Here is a 23,377-nt window from a genome sequence, read left to right on the forward strand (position 1 = left end):
ACTTTATTCTGCATTGCGACATAGCTCCAAGTTACAAGTTCAAGTCACACGGTTTTCAGGAGATTTGAAACCCCCGCCATTTGACAAAGAGGATCTTCCTCAAAATAGATTATGGAACAGTAGATCATTGTGTAGAAGTTTGACTTTTCAAGTAAGACTTATAATTGATAAAAAATAATATATATATATATATATATATATATATATATATACACACACACACACACACACACACACACATATATATAAATTAACTTAAAACAAATTTTATAATGGAGCTAAATAAGGAATATCTGCCTTACTCATGACTAAAATGCTAGTTTTATTTTGGTGTCTTTAACTTCTTCTCCCCCTCTCCCAATATTTTTGCTGATGAGGAGACTATGTTTAAAGGACAAACCTTTTGTAAAATTACTGTCAATACTTATTGTCAATTTCAATAAAATGAACATCGTTTCCGAAACGATCGTACAATCGAGTTGATTTTATTTGTTTTTTTTCCCTTTGGAACTGATTTTTAATTCACAAATACGAGTCGTTTTCTCAATATTAATATAGCTCTATGATATCTATACCTATTGAGCTTATTATATATCTACAGTACAATGGGCACTGTTTTCTTTTAAAAGTATTAATACATTTACCAATAGATTTCAATAAACTCTGCTCTTTAGACTCCAGATCTAATTCCCTCTAAAAATATAATATATATATATATACATATATATATATATATATATATATATATATATATATATATATATATATATATATATATATATATATATATATATTATATGTATTTATACAGAGATTGATAGAATATCATGTGTTGTCTTTCTTCCTGAACTTTCCATTTCTTGGAGAGTGATAGTGTTCTATCACTTTCCTAAATACATAATTCACACAATGCTTGAAACAAACTACATTTCATTATGATTATATTATAATAAAATCGTATTCCTGTCTGTTCACAATTTAATTAATATGTACAAAAGGTACACTGATCATAAATAAATTTTCATATTAAAAATGGACTTTTACACAGTTATATTCCAGCATGATTTCTATATATACTATTTATCCAAAAGAAATCTACATTCAAGAAGTAATCTCATTCGCATATTACAGTAAAAAATCTATTTTAATAATTAGCTCCATGTTATTAATGGTTATTAGTAATAGAATTGTTTTAATGTTCTGTTTAGAAATATTCTGTAAAGTTGATTTATTTAATGTATTTTTAATTTAATTTATATTTAATTTATTATTAGCCGGAGTTAGTTATGTTTAAAAATAAAAGTAAGTTTTATTTAACCTATGAGAGTTATTTCCCATTTGATTTTCATAGATGAAAATAGATATGTTTTATGCTTCCATATATCTAGCATGTCGTTCACTTTTAAACAAATCATAAGTTAGAATATCTGGTGTGTCTTAAAAAGTATTTGACTAAACTCTCTGCGTGGCAACATGTTTCGACCTGTCAACACCGGGTATATACATCTAGTTATAATCATACTAACTAGTGGGACCTGTGGAAATTCCACTGGACTTTTGTATGTAATATGTTGATGTTGCCATTCTGCTGATGTTTAGCGTAAATGGTGACGCCCTATTATTATTGTAGGTCTTTTGTTAAAACTGTAAAATTATTTATTTAAGCTAGCAGGGACGCTAAAATACGCTTAAATATGATATTTTAATTTATGCAGATTTCAAATATATTATTATAGAATCAATTTTCTATCGATTCTTATATATTATAAAGCTACGATTTCAAAAATTATAAAAATATATCCATACGACTTTTGTGCATCAGCTCTAACCGAAACCAAAACTTATGAAGAATTCTTGGCAAAATTATTTATTACAAGAAATGGAAGGTCATAGCAATTAAACAACAGTCAATCGAAAGAAAAAAGATGGAAGCATGACACACAAAATAGCATACACACTATCGTATTAATATATAGATAGGCTGTCCAGCATTGCCCGGTCATAAAATAAGCTTTAATATTATATTTTAATCCATACAGATTTTGTATTTATTATTATAGATCTAATTCTATATTGATTATCATATTATACCCAATATATAGTAATGGCCATTCGGCATAGCTTTATCATAAAATACACTTTAATTTTATATTTTAATTTATGCAGATTTCGTATTTATTGTTATAGAGCTAATTCTTTATTAATTATTATATTGTGTGATGTAGCCAGTGTGTATACATTATTGTCAGTGCAAATATAACGACTCTCTGAACTTATGAGTGTTAAAGGTTCTGATATGTGATTCGTTCAGTGTATATTTATGACATTACATATAAGATTTACGATCGTCTGAACCGTGTTGTGATCTGTGATTGGCTAGTATACTCTATTGTGTGTTGATGGGTGTCTACATATATAAACAGTTTATTGACAGGGTTTAAACAGGGGACGGACATTGTTGTCGGTAAGAACAGCAGCAAAGGACCATACTTCAAATCTTTTTTTCTGGCATCCTGAAATCAAAAATGCTTTTCTCCGAATTGAAAACGCCAAGGCTGGATATATATATGTAGGCTTCATTTATTCCTGCTGGGTTCCTTTTCATAGTTCACATGCTTTGTATAAGACTGCATTTTGCTAAGTCGCCCCATTCTGACTTCCACGGATGTTCTGTCCAAAAACCCTGTCCATCTGCTAATCTGTTGTGCATCGAACTGATCTCTCTCATAACTAGACTCTACATCTCAAAATCTATCTTTTCCATGATGTCTAGTTGCGAGCCTATCCTTATTTTATCGTTATTTCCATGGCAGGTGCTCGTCTGAACTCCAATCTCTGGTCCCCCCTCACCAATCTTTCACGAAAAACACCCGTCTAGCCGAATCCACTGTGAAAAATTTCCCCAACTCTATATCTGTGCCTAAATCAAAATGTGGATTCCATGAACAAAGCTTCTTTCTTAGAACTGCACGCCTGTGGAACTCTGTTCCGTTTGCCTGCTTCCCACCGGACTACAACTTGGATGTCTTCAAGTCCAATGTTAACAAATTCCTAATGAACCGCCCCCTTAAGTAAACACTTCATCAAATCTCCACACTAACGTAATGTACTTGCAATAACCCTTATCCCTGAGTGGCTTCCGGGCCTTGATAAGTGGTGATCACTGTGTAAAAAAAAAAAAAAAAATGTCATCACTAGCCTGGGTGCCCGGGTGTTTGGAGGTGTGTGTTGAGCAAAAAAAAAAAAATAAGTGTTAGTAGGCAGGCAGACTTGAACCCGTACCGCTAAGGAGAAAAAGAAAGTGAAAAAAAAAAGGTGACACGTTAACTGTTGTGCCCATCGCCAAACCGGAAGTGACATAGATTTAAATTAAGGCTAGACAATCAAAAAGAGGCGATGACTTCCGAAAATATTGTTGAAAAAGCGACCCCTCCCTGTAAAAAAGTGCCTAGTTGAGGGTGAAGGAATTTATGTTTTCGGCCAATTTTTCGATATTTGTCTTCCAAAGGGTCGAGCTTCAAAATGATACTGACCTCCTAAAAATCCGTCACCTCTGTCGAAATTTTTGCGAGATATACATACATACATATACATTTAAACAGACAGGTGAGATTTATATTATAGATTACATGTAGCCTAAAAATCTTTGTTGGGTTTTTGTCACATATCTTTGTTTATTAATATCGTTAGCTTAAATTCCATCTATCAGGTTAACATCAAATTAACATTCTTAAGAACTATTGAATGTAAATATTTTAATGTAAAATAATTTTTCGCATCAATAACATTTTTCTAAACAATTAGAATCATAATAATCGACCTATATACGCGTAATACTCATCATAATAATCGACTATTGTACTGAATATATAGAAGTGATTTCAAAAGTTTTTAAAAAAAATATGTATATATGACTTGGGTGCCGTCAACTAGAATCGAAACAAAAGCTTGTAGCTCTCCAGCGTTATTCCTTACCGTCTGAGCTAAGTCCACATGTGTAACAAAACTTTAAAAGTTATTGTACGAGGGGCGTGCAATAAGTAATGCCCCATAGCAGTAGTACAACAAAACTTGGCCCAGTTATTAGTCTTTCTCTACATAGGAACCACCCAGAGATATGCATTTCTCCCATCGTTTGATGCAGCTCTGGAGACCGTTTTTGTAGAACACTCCAGGTTGGTCCTCCAACCATGACGTGACTTCAGAAATCAAGGCTGCATCATCTGGAAAACGCTTTCCTTTCAAAAACAACTTCATGGCTGGGAAGAGGTGAAAGTCAGAGGGTGCAAGGTCAGGAGAGTAGGGAGGAAGATGGGGTAGGATTTCATAACCACACGCCAGTGCTTCTGATCTGGCGACATGCGAGTTGTGGACCGGAGCGTTGTCCTGCAGGAGGAGGGTACCTTTGCTGATCTTGCCCCGTCTCTTGATTTTGATAGCTTCCCTTAATTTCCACAAACGTGAAGCATAATAGGCTCCTGTAATTGTGGTACCCTTTGCCAGGAAATCTGTCATCACTACTCCGTCCTAGTCCCAGAAAACTGTGAGCATGACCTTGCCAGCAGAGGGCTGCACCCTTGCTTTCTTTGGAGGTGGTGAGTCCAAGTGCTTCCACTGCATTGATTGGGCTTTGGTCTCTGGATCATAGTGATGGACCCAGGTTTCATCCTGTGTAATCAGTCTTTTGAAAAACTTTAACTCATCTTCTTGACACATCTCCAAATTCATCCTCGAGCACTCAACACGTTCTTGCTTCTGGAATGGTGTGAGCAACCTGGGAATCCATCTGGCAGACAACTTATGCATATGCAAATGGTCATGAATGATAGTTTCCACAGACCCAGTACTAATCTTGACTTCTTGGTCTATTTGGCAAATAGTAATGAGCCGATCTTCTAAAATGGCAGCTTCAACTTGACAGACAGATGCCTCATCAATGGCAGAAGGGGGGGGCGACTAGGTTTCCACAGACTTCCGGCCATGTTTGAATTCATGATGCCAGCGTTTTACAAGGTCATATGATGGGGCATTATCACCATAAGTTTCTTTCACTTCATCAAAAGTCTCCTGTGGTGTGTGTCCTTTCAAATACAAAAACTGGATCACTGCTCGACATTCAACAGGCTCCATTTCACATCTGACTCAGTTCAAACACCTTTAAAACAGAAACCACAATTAGTTCAGAGCTGCAATTTGCCACATAACCCATAGAGATATAAATCATTGCACATGCAAAATTTCAGGTAGATCAGACAACTGGAAGTGGGTCAGGGGCATTACTTATTGCACACCTCTCGTATATTTGTGTATGTGTAGAAGAAATATGTTTACTTACGCCTGCCAAGTTCTAAATTTTTAACTTTACTCTTTAGCAGCTATTTTTACTGGCTAAAAACCAAACTGAATTTGTTCCACAGGTCCAAATCCGTTATATATTAAGTTTCAAGTCTGTAGACCAAAATTTACAGAGTAATATGGTAGAGATTGTTCCACACGGACAGAAAAGTTCATTTTTATCTATCTACCTGTGTGTGTATGTGGGTCTTGTCATAAAAATACGATACAAACGAATGAGTTAGTAGTGTCCTGTGGTAAAGACTGAGAGAAACACAATTAATCCATAAGATTTATTGCAGTAAAAGTACAAGTATCAAGAGTCCACACAAACACTATGGGAATCGAGCTTAGGGACGTCCGTATGTCTATTTGTCATTTTTTCATAGTAAGTTCAAACCTATAATTTTCTGTGTAGAGTCTTATTTATAATGGGTGATAGCTCCTTTCATTACAACACCTGTTTGAATTTTGCTTATCACTTTAGTTCTTTTGAGTTGTTTTTTTTTTTTTTTTTTTTTTTAAAGAGTTTTTCTTTGTTTATTTACTACCCATAGCAGGTTTGGCCTGTTTTTTTTTTTTTTTTTTTTTTTTTTTTTGCCTTTTTTTTAGATTAGTTTCATGTTACTGCCATTGGTACTTCAGTGTTTTGGGAAATGAAACTGCAGTACTAATCCTAGGCGTATTTAACTGGCTTCTTCCAAGGAAGTTCATGGGGATACTAAATTCACAAGTGACTCCCCCCCCAGTCATATGTAGTGTTTTTAGGCGGTTCTATTTTAAATGTATCGTACAGCATTTCTACTGGAATTTCGTTTCGTTCTACCGTTTTAATATGTCGGGGGGGGGGGGGGTCTTGATTGATTTATATGCCTTTTACATATAAATTTCTGTCCTTTTCTTACTAAATAATTTTCCCATCCTTTCAGTAATCGTACCATCTTCCCCAAACGCTTTGTCAGCACGATAGTTTTGATAGGAAACTTTATCACTTATCTTGTAACTTAAAAATTTTTCCTTTGTCCTTTTTCGGCAACAATCTATTAAAAATTGATCACACCTTACGTCCAAACATTATCTCTGCTTGTGATAACTTTCCAACTATTTGGTGTTATCCTAAAAATAGTCTGAATTTTTCTGAATACTTTTCTCGTCAATAAAGCTCTTAAAAGTATTAACAAACCCTTTAGTCTGATCGTTAGATTTTGGGTTATAAGTCGAAAGGGTCACATGTTCAATTGCCAATGACTTACAATATGTAACAGAGCGCGGACGCATGTATGCAAATGCATACGAAATGCGAAATGACTTCACCATAAGAAAAAGACTATCAAAAAAAATGTGTGCACAGACAGACGATAACGTTCGAGAGCACATTTGAAACGACGGTCAGAAGGACAGAGATCAGAGAGAAGGACACAATCACGTTAGAGACGTGGATGACATCACAGCCATAATGAGAAGTCATGTGTGGCAGGAGAATGAGGAAATAAATATTAGTGTTATATAAAATGGAGTCAAGTTATTATTTGGCCTATGTTCCCTGTGGCATACTCTGCTTTCAACGTGTGTAAAAGAAAGTAATATTACACAATATTGTCCAAATTCTTTTTCAGTGAACATTGTCCCATTATCACTTGCACCGTATCTGCTGTATCTAAAGTTTTTATTGAATTTGCTGTAGTAAGGTGCTTAGGCTTATAAATTTCTGGCCACTTTGAGTAGCTATCTACTATTACTAGATATCCTTCCAATGGGCGTGTGTAATGTGAAGTCGTGTCCATGGAACATCAGTTTTAGGCCAGGGTTGAGTTTTTACTGGTTGTGCTTTGACAGCCTTTGCAACATTTACCAACATTCTTATCCTCGATCAATATGCATAACTTCACATCAATGCTTTCATCCTAGACATTCCAGGGTGACCCAAGTTAATCTTTTAAAATCCTTTTCTGACGGACACAAATGAATGCCTATTAGACGCTTTCCTCGAGTGTCTAAGGTCCCTCTGTACAGGAGTTTGCCAGAACAATTTGCATGAGGGTACTTTTCCATAGAAGTAAACCCTGACCAAATATTCAAAATCACATTTCGTATTCGCTGCCCAAATAAGATCTCCTCACGATGACTAACTCACATGAGCTTTTACAAGGAATGGTTCACCTTCTCCAAGTGATTTTACTTCAAGTAATAGCACGAAGCTGGATACTCCACTAGACTAGATAAATTCTTGTCCTGGGATCCAGAAAGACCAAGAGACCAAAATAAAGATAAATATATGAAAATGGTTAATTGGAGAGAGGAAAAGTATGTTCTCAATTTCTTTACTAAGTGTTTGAGAGATAAAGAAATTTAATGGAACATTCGAATATCTATGTATTTCATATAGAGTTCAAGTGTTAGCCCCAGGTAGTGGGCCCCTTGATTTCTGAGAACTTTGGCGCAAGCAAAATAAAACAAAAGTGACTATTCTGTGTGCATGTGTATCATCACAACTAGAAAATGGAGACATCCTCATCCGTTTGTTTCTTGTGTTCATGCCACCAAACATCACCAGTACTCGTTGCTTTCTTAATATCGCTAAGCATAACCGGTAATTCATTAACGAGTATTTCTGGGTTTTTTTTCTTCTTCTTTAAGAGCATCGTGTCTACCTATAATCCTGGGTTCTTTGGTATCAATCTTGATAAACCATCAGCATGCAAAAAAAATTTTTAGATGGTAAATATACTATTTTGAAATCATAATTAAAATGAAAAAGTCAAGTATCATGGTTCGATTGTGCTCTGTCTTGTCAAAGGACCAACTCTTGATTTTATAAAGTTATTTTTACATAATCACTTGAATTAAAGTTAAACATACAAAAGACAAATATTATTGTTCAAATGTGCTCTAATATAACATTTTGAACACGCCTCTGCATTATAAAAGAATCTGCAATCGATTAGGCTTTTCTGCTTGTGTGGTGATAAAATTTCTGAAAAGCACTTGTGATGTTAGGTTGTATAAAAGTGTTAACTTTGTCAAAATCGAACTTCCTTCTTTAATCATATTTTTTTGATTTTCGATACTTATCAGACACATTCCGATACAAAACCTACGTAAGAACATTCTCAGACACATCAAGTACATTCATTTATAATTTAAAAAAATCAGCCTAGTTGTTTCTGAGTCCATAAGGAACGCATTGACACACACACAAAGTTCCTTTTATATAAAAATAAAGATACATGTACATAGATTAAAGATCAAATACTATATCATCATAGTTATTTTACTAATATAATAGCTGGACATTTTCTTCTTTTCTTTTTGCTGTTGTTGATATTTCTTCAAAGTTGTACTTATTGTGAAATAATTCACACAGATGTCTATATGCAAAAGCATGTTGTTAATATTCAAGCCTTCATATGTGTGGCTCTCCAGATAATCTTCTTATTGAGAGATGAAATCTCATGTGGGATTTTCTCTCTGCAGTTCCCGCCCAGACCTTTTACAGAAAATTGGATTTGTGTATTCCTCTCTTGCAAAACCCGGACTGGCCAAGTTCGAAAGTGTTGATCACACGGCAAGGCCACAATTTGTATTCATTCCAGTGACCCGTAGGTGTCAAGGCCAGCTGTGGGGGGACGTAACAGAAGAACCGCTGTTGTCAAAAGTGATCTATCTCATTTGCACATTGTCCCAGTTGGAGCCAGAGGGGACGGGATGGAGTCTTTCGAAAGACGATTTATTAATAGTAAATATCCATTTCTCTGTCTCAGCCTCACACAGATAAGTTTGCCATAGATTCGCCATTTCCCCCACTTGACCAACAAAGATCTTGAACTGCACATGATCTTTGTGCAAATTTTGATTCCCTACCAGCATTCTTCACATCAGTCGCCCCACCCTTGCTTTTTGGTTTTTTTTTTTTTTGGTTTTTGTTTTTTTCTTGTTTTTTGTTGTTTTTTTTTTTTTTTTTTTTTTTTTTTTTTTCCAACAAGTTCCTGATTCTTATCTATTTCTGTTTGTCATGATAAATTATGGGTCAGAGATTAATTTTTTTTTTTATGTCTGAAGCAAGAGACATTTATGATGTTAAACTCCCTCTATAGACAATAAACAAAGTATGTCATGACCTTCCATGATCTTTGCACAATATTGACTTTCCAATTCCCACAATAACTTTTTATCATTTTTTTTACTCTTTTTTCTTTCTTTTTTCATTTTTTATTGTCCCTGTTTTCTTAAAGAATGTTATTAGTCAAAGATGAAATGATTTTACAAGGGAGATTAATAATGCTAAAGTTTTTTCTCAATCTATTACCAACTGACGCCAGTGAGAGCAGATTCTAACATTTCGTAGAGAACCTACATTTTTAACTACGGTTTTTGTAAATTCTGCCGCTACTCAAACATCACAATCATTCACTTTTCTTAAATTAAGTTAAACAAATTACACAGATTATTATTATTGTTATTGAATCGTATTTTTCTTAAAGTATTTTTGTTTATTTATTTTTGTATTGTCAATAATTTTTGTTTTGTCAATTTTTGTTTTATTCTGGGTATGTTCTTTGTTAAAGAATGTTATTGATCAAAAATGGATTTTTTATTTATTTATTTATTTATTTTTTTTACTATTGGGATCAATATTCAAAAGGGGTCAATAGCCACTCCTAGAAAAAAGTTAATGAGATATGAATGATTGCTAACCTGAAGGTAGGAACATTATGGGAGTACAGGTATCGATCAATAGAATGAACTGCATTTGATTGCTTTTGTGGTGGTCTTTAACAGGAATTCATTAACGTTAAATTTTAAGTCAACCAAGTTGTAATCAGAAGTGAAACACTCATGCATCAACATGTTCTACAGGTGGGAAACCTTTGCAAAGACGCTTTCTCCATGGAAATTTCATCTGATGCTAACATATGAAGAGAGAAAAGAAAGATTTTTTTGTGGTAGAACGACAAGTTCTGGATGTGAATGTTTTATAAAAAGGAACCAAAGACTTGAGCACCTTCCACGGAAACAAGAGAATTGAATTAGATATATCTTTTTCTTAGTTCCCAGTCCTCTCTGAACTACCAGCATCACCAGAATTTTAGCTACACTACTTGTACGAGAAATCTTTGGATGCTTGAATATATAATACATTTTTTACATCAAGGCTTTCGCATTAAATTATAGCAAACAATTTTTGAGTCCCTTTAATCAAACAATTTCGTCTCTTTAAAAAAGAAAACGCAGTTTTACATATCTTTTTCATGTGTATGCATTGTTGATATGTATGCGAGAGACCCTATGTACTTGCTTCCTCACGAGGGCAGTTAGATACAAGGCTGTTTTTTAAAGTGAGGAAAATCCAGCTCCTCAAGACAGACCTTTTTAATTGGGGTCAAAAATAAAAACTTCTCTAATCTAAAAGCAGTTCTCTTTCACTGCCCGAGAAATGATGAAGGATAGTATTAGAACATATACTACACTTTGATCCTAGGCAAAGGCTATGGATATGAGAGACTTAGAAAAACATAAAGATGAATTTAACACACTTGTTCCTTTTTCCATCCATTTTATATGAAGTTCATCACCATCATATTAACCTGAAGGTAGGAAGATTCCATTGTTGGTATTGATATTTTTCTAAGAAAAGATATCTAGAAGATATCTAGTACTAACAGAAGGGACCACAAGAAGGTTGGCAACATCCTAAGTGAAAGTGATTTTTGTGGAACAAACTGGATTCCAACTTGGAATACCCAGATCGTCAGTCCGTATCGTTAACCACTGGACCACCACCGCTTCCCTAAATTAAGTTAATAACAATATATATATATATATATATATATATATATATATATATATATATATATATATGGCATAATCATGTTGATACACCAGTTCTCATCAGATCACTGAAGTTAAGCAACGTTGAGCCTGGCTAGTACCAGATGGGTGACCATTTGGGAATTCTAGGTGCTGTATATGCTTTTCGCTTATATCAGCATTGTTTCCAGTCGTCTTGAACCTCCACTTGCTACTGGTATTCAACAATGTCGACTCAGGAGAGGTGTGGTTATAGATTGCGCAACCCTTGCCACAAAAAATTCATGCACAGGCACCCATACAGTGGGTATCCATAGTCTGTCAAGACTGAAGGAAGCCTTATATATATATATATATATATATATATATATATATATATATATATATATATATATATATATAATATATATATATATATATATATGAACCATTTACCAAATAAAATGGTATATGGAAATTGGTTTTTATTTTTTACTCATATTGACAAATATTGGAACTGTAAGGTAAAACGGAAACTAGATAACAAGAAATTATTTTAATTTCTCTTTGTAGTGAGAAATAAAAATAGAGAAAGTAAAAGGCTTTTATCAAATAACCACAGGCTCGACATGCCTGTTCGTTTGTGACTATTAACAATGCCAATTTTACACATCTATTGTTTATATTGACAGAAGTGTACTAAATGTCACTTTCATTAACAAAGTACCAGTACTGTCATATTTCTCTGAGGACTAGCGACTCCTCTCTCTCCTACACCCCACCATGAAAGTTCTTAACAATTCTGATAGCACCTGACAGCATCTAATATTATTATTCACTTTTAACGTTATTTATGATGGTGCCATTACGTTGAAGTTTCTAATGACATTGAGGAGGCAAAATCAAGTTCTCTGCTAGGTGAACCTCAAGTCTAACCCTAAGCACGCCCACACATAAGCACTATTATTGGCAACCTTTGCCATTCATTGCTTTGCACCAACGTTTAGCCTGTTTAAGCAGAATTTGACAGCGCTTAAGTGAGTGATGTTGCTTTGATTTATTTGCGTGCTTTCCACTGACTGGGACTTCAATCAAAATCTTGATAAATAGATGGAGATGTTGCAAATTGAATTTATGTATAGGAATACTGTTGTGCCTCATTCGCCATTCATAAATCGGCTTCATGGAAAACTTGAAGCCAGTTTATTCTTTACTTTTAACACTTTTAAATTAGGCAGATTTTTATTTAGTTAGTTTGAAAATGCCTTTGTAAAATCTGCTTTTGTCTTGTCTTTGTAATTCACTCTCTCGTCACTCTCTTCTCTTCCTAATCTTTTCATTCTCTCTCTCTTTCTCTCTCTCTCTCTCTCTCTCTCTCTCTCTCTCTTCTTAAAGTCCATGGTGCCATGGTGTGCTGCATCTCTTCACATCTTTCTGACCCCGGCAGTTTCCTCCCATGAGGACGGGTTGATGTTTGTTAGAGCCAGGGTGCGCTTCAGTTGGTTTTAATAGCGCATTTTCAGGGCTCCTTCTGGCCTCGTTCCCTGCCTTCCCCCTGCAAACACTGTTCGTGACTCTTCCACCATGGACTTAACAGCCACATCATGCATAAACATCCACCCCAAAAATATAAAGACTACTGACAAACGACAGAATCCAATACTCGGACACGAGTGGAAGCTGCTGCAATGCAATTGATGTAATTTATTATAGGTATAGGTGATAGCTAAGCGGGGCAGTTTATTTTTGTCATATTTATCATATAAAACTAAGTATGTGTTGTATTAAGCAAAAATCGGAGCCATATTTATTATTTTTGTCATATGTAGATTATTATTATTATTATTATTATTATTATATTTATTATTATTATATTTATATTTATTATTATTATTATTATTATATTATTATTACTATTATATTTATTATTATTAGCATTATTATTAGCATTATTATTATATTTATTATTATTATATTTATTATCATTATTATTATATTTATTATTATATTTATTATCATTATTATTATATTTATTATTATTATTATATTATCATTATTATTATATTTATTATCATTATTATTATATTTATTATTATTATATTTATTATCATTATTATTATATTTATTATCATTATTATTATATTTATTATTATTATTATTATATTTATTATTATTATTATATTTATTATTATTATTATTATTATTATTATTTTTATTTTTATTATTATTATTATATTAGTCATATATTTATTTTTGTCATATTTATTATATAAAACTAAATATGTGTCATATTAAGCAAAAATCAGAGCCATATTTATTAATTTTTCCTCAGAGAATATTAACTCTAAAAAGACACTTGCAAACCCGAAACCCAGTTACAAAACGATGGATTAAAAATCATTTTTACTTAAAACAAATAGACAAATTAAAAGAAAAGAAATTAAAAAAATATCAATTTCAATTGCCATACCTAACTCGAATGGATAGCCATGCAAACAAAAAATAGAAATGTATATCTATTGTTTAGATTGTTCAGACTACTGTTCTTATCTTGAATGTCATTTGCATAACCAAATGTTTTAACCATTATGCCACGGGCCCTTGTGGATCATAAGGACCGGTGGCATAATGGTTAAAGTTCTTGGTCAAATTTAGTTGTAAGTGACACTCTTCTGAAGGTTGAACATCTAATCTTTTGTGTGTGCGATGCTCAGAATACAATTGCAAATTACTTAGGTCCTCTACCGGGTTATGGCTGATGGAGCAAAAACATGTTACCCCCCCCCCCCCCCCGCCGTAGGAAATTCTGTACAGACTCCCAAGTTCAACAAAATACACTTGAAGAAGGCCAGAGGTTACCGCAACTGAAGCATTTTGAAAACGACACTCAAGATGAGACTAGTAGTCTGAATAATCTAAATATAATTTATCAACCCTTATCTTAAAAAAGATCAGCAGCATAGCTGTTTTTTATTGTTACTGTTGTACTGTTATTGGCTATATAATAAGGTACTCTGCTACAATATATATTTTTTTTTTAATGTATATTTAGTCCGACCCAGACAACTGATAATACGAAAAATTAAATTAAATTAAAAAAAAAACACCCGCAAATAAAAGTCAGCCATGTCAGAATATAAGCAGTCGACTATGACGATCATGACTTTTTAATTTAAAAAATTTGCAAACAAATAAAAAAAAATAATAATACTTGAAATGCTGGGCAATACAGAATAGGTATACTTAGTAATATATATATATATATATATATATATATCCATGTGAATTTTTAAAAACAAATGTTGATGCAAGGAGTCAACAAGGGAGCGGCCTATATGGCTAACAGAACAGGCAGGAGTATGCTTCTCTCATGATTTAAATAAAGGATTCCATGGGAAATTCCAAAACATCATGAAAATAACATCCAGGATGAGAACAGTAGTCCAAATACGAAAACCGACTAGTTTGAAAAAATTTTGGATTTGTCAGCTGAAAAGTTATTTGCATTTGATGTTGCCAATCCAATAAGATAACTTTATATGTTAGAAAGTTTTTTTTTTTGGGGGGGGGGGTATTCTTTCCACGATAAAAACCTGAAAGTGTTAACTATGTTTGTTGTTTTGTTCTTTGTCATGTCTAAAGTGATTGTACTTTATACATAATGTCTTGTTTTCCTCCATTTCAGTTTATTCTCGGTCAGTCCATCTAATGACGCTCACCTATTGCCACAGCCAGTGACCATGTCAAATTTGGTAAGTCTTGAAGCCGGTTTCTTAATTGAGTTAAGCTGTCCAGCTCGATGGAGGTTTGTTGACTTCTAAGGCATCAGTCATCTGTCAAGTTGCCAACGCGTGGTTAAAGATCAACAAGCATAATTGTAAACTGTATCATTTACTACTTCTAACTTGAAACCTATTTTGTTCCCTAGCAAACAAAGTATGCCTCTCAGGACAGTTTTTATTGCCATGAGAAGTTGCCAAGAATCTATGTAGACTTTTACTTATGCAGTAATATGGTTCAATAAACGTCTAAATTGGTTTCAGGATTTGAGAAAAGCACTCAGAAGAAATATCTAAAAGAATAAAGACTTTCTGGTAAATACACAAAGGCATCTACCAATCGACCTATTGCTATTTTCACCCTTAGCTATTTTGTAGAGTTTCCTGTAAATGTTTTAGGCAAAGGGTGTCAAGCGTATTCAGAGTGATATCTAGGTTGGTAAGAAAATAATGTACGTTTTTGTGTCTTAAGTAGATTTTGTCTGTCTGTCAGCCAGTCACAAGTTTTTTTTTTTAAATATAATACATTGATGAATTTGTCTGTCAGTCACAACTTTTTGAAACGTAATAAATGCATTAATGAATTTGTCTGTCAGACACTTTTTGAAACATAATAAATACATTGATGAATTTATCTGTCAGCTACTTTTTGAAACATAATAAATACATTGATGAATATGTCTGTCAGACACTTTTTGAAACATAATAAATAAATTGATGAATTTGTCTGTCAGTCACAACTTTTCGAAACGTAATAAATACATGAATGAATCTGTCTTACTTTCAAATATCAAAGATATTTTTAAAAATGGAGAAGATTGCATTAATAGTAAATAAGAAATTCCTAACAAATAAAACGAATGTCAAAGCCAAATTCTTAAGATGATCCGTCTGAGATTTTACCAACTCATTTATTTGAACATAAAAATAAAACTTAAAACATTAGCAAGTAATTGTAGCTTTAGTATGGCATTATAAATTTATAATTTGCGCCATGTTTTAAATTATGAATTGAAAAAATAAGTGATAATATAAATAATAAACAAACAAATGGGTAAACATTATCATGTCAGGTTTCAAACATAAGCGATAATAAAAATTTTAATGAGTAAACATTAACAATAGCATGTGAAATTATTTTCATAGTTCAAAACAATTTATTTTACTTTAACTGCATGTTGGTGTTAAAAACAATTAAATATATTCTAGAATTTGAGCCTGTAGAAGGCTCATAATTCTACAGGGTGGAACGATAATATTGCCGCCCTAAAGAAAACAGCACTAGAGCTTTATTTTAAAACATATTGAAAAAATCAATTCAAGTAACTTAATTATGTAGTAGAGCTGACATCTATTCAATGTAGCCGCCTTCAGCCTCAATCACCACCTCAGTACAGGTCTAGAACTGGAAGCATGCCTTTTTCATAAGCGCCAGCAGGAGATCAGCAAATACTCAGCAGATGGCGGTGATCAAGATGGTTTAGGTGTTGTGGGAGGTCATGTTGGTGATGTTCTCAATATATAACCAAACGAAGCAGGCCAACGGGTTCAGGTCTGGGGAAAAGAGGGGCCAGTGAGAAAAGGGTACAAGGTCGTAGCATTCCTTTTGAAGCTGAAACTGGGTCTCTTTGGACTTGGGGTTTGCCAGCGGCCACTTGACTGCACCAGGGGATCACTACACTCTTCAACTCATCCAGTTACACTTTGGTGTTGACTTTCAAGCCGACTTTGAAGATGTGAGGTGGTCCTCACTTAAAACCACACCAAAGACTATAACTGTGGCCAGAAACGTTGTTGAACTGTACCTTCAAGCTTTGAACCATCCGAATTTGCATTTTGAAGGTGCTGGCAATGGTCCTGTTGTCATAACTTGGATCAGTAGAGAGCATGAGTTGTACAGCGGCGCATCTCCAATCTCGCTCATTGAACATTGTGTCACTTTCAGACATGATAGACAACTCCTATTGCTCTTGGGATTTGTACACAACTGACCAACTAGCAGATGGTCTGCAACAAAAAAAGAAAACCGGTTTTCATCAAATGGAAATGGAATCATGTCATCTTTTCTAGGGCGACAGTAGTTATTCAAAATGTAAACTTTATTTTGAATTAGATATTCATCTAAATATGTTGGAGTTCAATACTATTTATGTTAATAAGGAGATGCACAAAGGAAGCAATTTTTTTTTTTTTGTATGGAACTCGTATAGCAGAAACAAAAAATATCACATTAATAGTAATAAATTCTCAACAAATAAATTAGATGCCATGACCAAAAATCGAAACCAAAACTGGTCATAAAAAAGAAGAGGCAGATAACATCTATAGAGCAGTCCATAAATAATGTAGGTTTACAAAAAATGTCATCATAGAGATGACAACTTTGAAGAGGAAAGATGCTGTGGATATGTGTTTGCAGTTAAAATAACAAACTGATAATTTCAGTCAAAGCAAATGCATGCACTGTTGTTCAAGAACTTTTGGAAAAAAGTCATTCAGTTTTATAATGGATGGCTTTGAATTAAATCTAGATCACAGCCATAGAATGTAACTGTTAAAGTTATAAGTCGATGTTAACATGCATGTGACCATCTGAATATCCATTATATAAAGTTTGTGTTAATAGAATTGTGTCTAATTAATAAAAATATATGAATGTTGAATTAATGAGATGTTTTTTGATAAAGCCATATGTAAATTAATTATTGTACGTCAATTACACATACTTGTTCAGTATATTAAATAAAATTTCTTTTATTTTGAATATGAATTCGCCATTTAATCTCAGTCAGTGAAATACCCCCATTTTACAAATAGAGATATGATTTACTTATCTTATTCATAAAACTCACTATGTCTGTCCGTCTGTCTGTCTGTCTCCATTTTTTTCAAACTATTTCCCCAGAGAGGGAAGGTTTCAGAGTGATGCTAGGCGGCTCAAATGGTTGCATTGGACTGTTTTTTTATGGGTCTTTACATGGTTAAAATAGTTGCTAAAGGGTCACAATTGAAAGAAATGAGAACTTGGCCAGCATAAGTCAACTTAAACTGCTCTTCTATGCATGTGCGAATGTATATGCATTTGTATGTTAATTTTAGTTTATTTTTAGATATATCTTACTCAGCTGACAATGCTCGATCTGGTAACATGCTGGAGCACTATAAATGTTGGTTTCAGTTTTAGTTTTGATTGTAGCTGATGGCACCCAAGTCATATATATATATATATATATATATATATATATATATATATATATATATATATAAATATATTACTTTTGAAAACATGCCTATATATTGACTAGAATATAGTATGAAATAATTGATAAAGAATTGACTTTCTAATAATAAATATGAAATTTGTTTAAATTACAATATTATATTTAATCATATTTTACAACCAGGCAATGCTAGGTGCTCTCTGCTAGTATAATTATAAAACTGAATTATCTGTTGATGGTTCGATTCAAAGTTAGAGACTCTTTCATTCTTATTTACCTTATAGACTTAAGCGACAATATATAGTTTGAATAATTTTTTTTTTTTTTTTTTTTTTTGCTCTTCATATGATGGTGATCAAGAAAGATCTCTTTAAAAAGTGGGTTCATGAATAATGTAATGAATATGGTACATCCGGGTTCCTCCTCACAAGAATGTGATTGATTGGTGTGAGCCATAAATATGGATGGGTATGCAGCCTGGGAGAGACGTCAATAGATAAGCAGAAATCCTAAAGCTTAAGCATATTACGAGCTTTGACTGCAAACAGCTGTAAATTAAGGTGATTTATTAGATTATATTATTTGATTATATAGCCAAGACCACCCAGTTACTTCAAACAAATATATCCCTTTTCTGGGACATATCAGTGAGTAAACCTAAGCTGATAGCTATTGCATTTCGAACTGGGAAATTCACTGAAAAATATCATGAATCTAGGGTCAATTTTAAAAGACAGCATAGCCCACTCAGGGGCTAATACCACATCACGTATTACCGATCCATAACTTCTACAACATTCTTGACTCTTGATTTCAACTTTTCATCTTGGCCGGAATAAAATTTGATTCCTGATCTCTGAATGCATTATTATGTATAACTCTAAGACTCAAATGGAAATCCGTATTATGGTGATAATTCAAACTACTTTCTCATCTTGAGTATAATTTTTCACAACATTTCAATCAATGTAATCTCCGACCTTCTTTAGGTGTAATTTGTTGAACTCAGGAATCTTTCTGTCAAATTAGGAATCTGTATAGAATTTCAAACAGAACCCTTAATTTATATTCACATGGGTAGCACAGTCTCATTCTATCAGTCATAACTTGGTAGAAGTCCTAAGTAATTCGCAGCCGTGTTTTTGGAATGCTGCCTGCATTGAGGATTGACTTCATCCTCAAGAAGAGTGTAACTTACAAATGAATTTTACAAGTTACTTTATCCACTGCGCAATGGATAAAGTAATTTGTAAAATTGCTTTGTCCACTGCGCAATAATTCATAAAATTCAGTTGTGAAGTTCAATTCTCAGTGCAGGCAACATAAATATGGATGAGTGTGCAGCCTGGGAGAGACGTCAATAGATGCACGGAACTCCTAACGTTTAAGCATATTACTAGCTCTGCTTCTTAAAATTCAATTGTAAAGTTCAATTCTCAGTGTGGGCAACAATCAAAAAATACAATTGCTAATTACTCAGGACCTCTATCCAGTTAGAGACGACAGAACAAGAATACGACACCCCATGGATTAAATAAAAGGTTCCATTTAAAATTCCATGTAGATTCTTGAGTTCAATAAGATACACCTGAAGAAGGTCTGAGGTTACATCAGTCGAAACGTTATGAAAATTGCACTCATCCAAATTGTCAATCTCCATCTCATAAATTAAGAAACATTAAATAGAACTAAGTTATATAGTTTGGCCAAAGATAATTTTCTTTTTTCTTGTTAAGTGTAAACAAATATTTCCCTTGTAAAGATTCATGTTAAATTCAATAAATATGTATTCACAGACCCAAACATGGTAAGGTTAAGATGTGGATTGTTTTAGGAAAACTGATCCAAGTAAAGAAAGGAAATGACAATGAGAATAATAACTTACCTCGCTGTCTTCTCACAAATCAATACATCAAATCGAAACATTCTCTACTTGTTTACTTGGCCTTGGCACTGTGAATAACAAGCGAAATTTTGCTTGCTTCACCAAGAAAACATTAACTTTATTTGTTTTCTTTTGAAACTCTGTCATCCCCTTTGAGTGTATGTATGAATATAAGCAAATTCTGTCTTGCTTGTTTCAATATCCTTATTTATATTTATATACACATACACACACTTTTCTTAACATCTATATCTGTAAATGTATATTAGTAAAACACAGCTTGACTTCATGCATCACAAGTTTGACCTTCACAGAAAAATATACAATCTTTTCCCTCTGTCAATTGTCAGCGTTCTGCTATGATTTCCTTCTGGTTCTTCCATCTCCATTTTTCTTTTTCCATTTCAAGATGTCTCGTTTTTGTAGAATTTTTTTTTTCATCTTTGCTCTTTCTTTGCATACCTGCATGAATATTTCAAAAATTGGAGTTGTTTGTGACATGTTTATGTGAACACATAAACGGGTGTGTGTATGTGTATATATATATATATATATATATATATATATATATATATATATATAAGCTGCATTATTTAAATAACTTTCCTTAAAATTTTTATCTAACTTTACCTTGTATAGAATGATCAATAGCATGGGATAGCATCAACACGGAAGTCGAACAGTCTCACACATATACAGGTGTGTGCATATGCATATATATATATATATATATATATATATATATATATATATATATATATATATATATATATATATTGAATATGGCATAATCACACTGACACACCGATCTTCATCAGACCACTGAAGTTAAGAAACACCAAGTCTGGCAAGTACCAGGTGGGTGACCATTTGGGAATTCTAGGGACTGTATGTGCTTTCCACTTATCTCAGCATTGTTTCCAGTCGTCTTGAACCTCCACTTGCCATTGATATTTAAGAAAACCAACTCAGGAGACTTGTGGTTGGAGAGTGTGCAACTCTTGCCACAAAAAATTTCATGCACAGGCACCCTTACAGTGGGTATCCCTAGTCTGTCAAGATTGAAGCAAGCTACCATATATATATATATATATATATATATATATATAATTATTTTTTTTTTTTTATTTTTTTTTTTTTTTTACTATAATAATTAAATACCTACAGACACTAGTGTTTCATCCTTTCGGGATTCTTCAGTGCAGGGTGTCACGATTACTACCAGTCGAACGATTCGAACCCCGCGACACGAGACATCTCTGGCTCGATTAGCGGAGGCCGTATCCATTCGGCTACCATTAATCATGTGAAATAGCGTTGAATTTTAAACATTTTAATTTAAATGTTCATTACGTCAGACAGACAGTGATCAAATCGTTATATGATGATCTACACATAATAGCTAAATTGACCGACTTTTAATTCAACTGAAAGTGCTCAACGATAAGAAACAGATTTCTTAAAGGGGCTGTCATAATTATTTATTTTTTTTTTTTTTACTATAATAATTAAATACCTACAGACACTAGTGTTTCATCCTTTCGGGATTCTTCAGTGCAGGGTGTCACGATTACTACCAGTCGAACGATTCGAACCCCGATATATATATATATATATATATATATATATATATATATATATATATATATATATGCTATTGTATGCTTTGGAAGAAAACATTATGCTCCACTAGCATTCACATTCATCTAGATCACTACTATTATATAAAGGTAACTTTGTATGTGTGTGTGAGCTCGTTCCCTACCTATGGACTCAAAAACTGCCGAGTCAATTTTTATAAAATTGCACACGAGGGTACTAACAGTGTCCTTGTATCGGAATGTCATTGATAAATTGATAAATATCGATAATCAAAGTAATCCGATGAAAGAATTTTGGACTAAAGTTAATATCGTACACAGCCTAGCAACACAAGTGCATTTGAGAAGTTTTATTACCACACAAGCCGAAAAACCCGACATGCAAATCAACAGTAGGTTCTTTGATATGACAGGGATGCATTCAAAATGTATGTTTCTGTTTAAATGACAATTGCACCATAACACTTGACTTTCATTTAAAACTAAAATTCAAACCATTATCATCATGCAAACAGTAAGGCCAGGCATATCAAATCAACAGTAAGTTCTTGTATATGATAGAGGCGCATTCAAAATAAATGTTTCTGTTGAAAGCACAGTAGAAGCATGGTACTTGACTTTTGCACTTTTAACTTTAATTCAAGCGATTATATATAAAAATGATTTTATAAAATCAGCAGAAAGTTCTCTCCAGTGCAATATAGACTAAAATGTATTGTGAACTGTGGGGGGAGGGGCATATGAGGTTTCCTCCCAGTGCATTGCGATAGATCAGGCAATCAAGCAATTTGATTGAAAAATGGCAGTTTCACCGATTTTGATGATAATAAAAAGTATAAGAGTGTAACATTTGATTGATCATCATTCAATCCTGGGCAGCATCGAGTCTCCCTGCATATAAAATCGTGGAATTAGATCAGTAATTTAAATTTTCATATATAAATTATCATTTCTGATGACCTAAAGAAAAAAAAATGAGTGCTTTGGTTAAATTTGTGGTAATTTTTTTTATTAAATACAAAAGTCTATTAATTTCTAACTGTGCTTTGAATGGATACCATAATACTTAGTTTGCTGCACTTCATAGTAAAGACTCAGCTAAGCAAGCATAGTCGTTTCTAAGAAAAAGTGGAATAGACTAATCAAAATATAATATGGATGATGAATATCTTTCCAAAATGCGTAAAATATTAGTTTCCATCTGATTTTTTTACAATATTTTTCATTGTAAATCTTTTGTTATCTCTTTTCTGTCTCTACCTCTTGCCTGAGTCCTGTCTGGCTGTAATCTTAGTGTATCCTGTGATGAGACCTCAGCTTGTGATCTTTAGGAAATGTGGAATCATCTCAAAGTAACGATTACTATCGACTCCACTCTGACCGGGAATGATGATAGCTGTCATGGTGGCATCTATGCATCAAATAAAATTTTGCTCTGAGGACAATAGTAAATGGCACGATTGGATAAGATGTTTGCTTCTTACCCAACACAAAATCACCTCAGATATTCTGGATCAAGGTGTTCATGCCTTACCTATCCTACCACTACAAAATTTATCTTTTCTAGCTTTTTCGATATTTATTGTCTCTGCCTATCCTATTTCCCAAGTCTATCATCTATTCAAATTCCCTCTGCACCGATCACCTTTGGTCTGACATAAAACTGCAGCCGATCGTGAAGCCCTAATTTGTGATCTTCGGATAATGCAGAGTGATCCCTTCATTGGTATTACATTTCATTCTACTCTGGCTGGAATTGTGTCAGGATAA

The 23,377-nt window shown here is 33.3% G+C and overlaps 1 protein-coding gene and 1 pseudogene across 2 annotated transcripts in view; both read left to right on the forward strand.

Moving 5' to 3' along the window:
- The window catches only part of LOC145296015 (uncharacterized), a 512,151-nt gene that overhangs the window by 428,943 nt on the left and 59,831 nt on the right, over window positions 1-23,377 (forward strand). For both annotated transcript variants that reach the window (XM_080142039.1, XM_080142037.1), the window contains one exon: window positions 14,807-14,873. In XM_080142039.1, coding sequence (XP_079998165.1) covers window positions 14,807-14,873 — 67 coding nt within the window. The remainder of the gene's footprint in view (window positions 1-14,806; window positions 14,874-23,377) is intronic.
- Window positions 11,188-11,304, forward strand: LOC145296378 (5S ribosomal RNA; annotated as a pseudogene).

The sequence above is a fragment of the Euprymna scolopes genome, chromosome 16 (genome assembly GCF_053919585.1).
Source record: "Euprymna scolopes isolate OS-2025 chromosome 16, ASM5391958v1, whole genome shotgun sequence".
NCBI lineage: Eukaryota > Metazoa > Mollusca > Cephalopoda > Sepiida > Sepiolidae > Euprymna > Euprymna scolopes.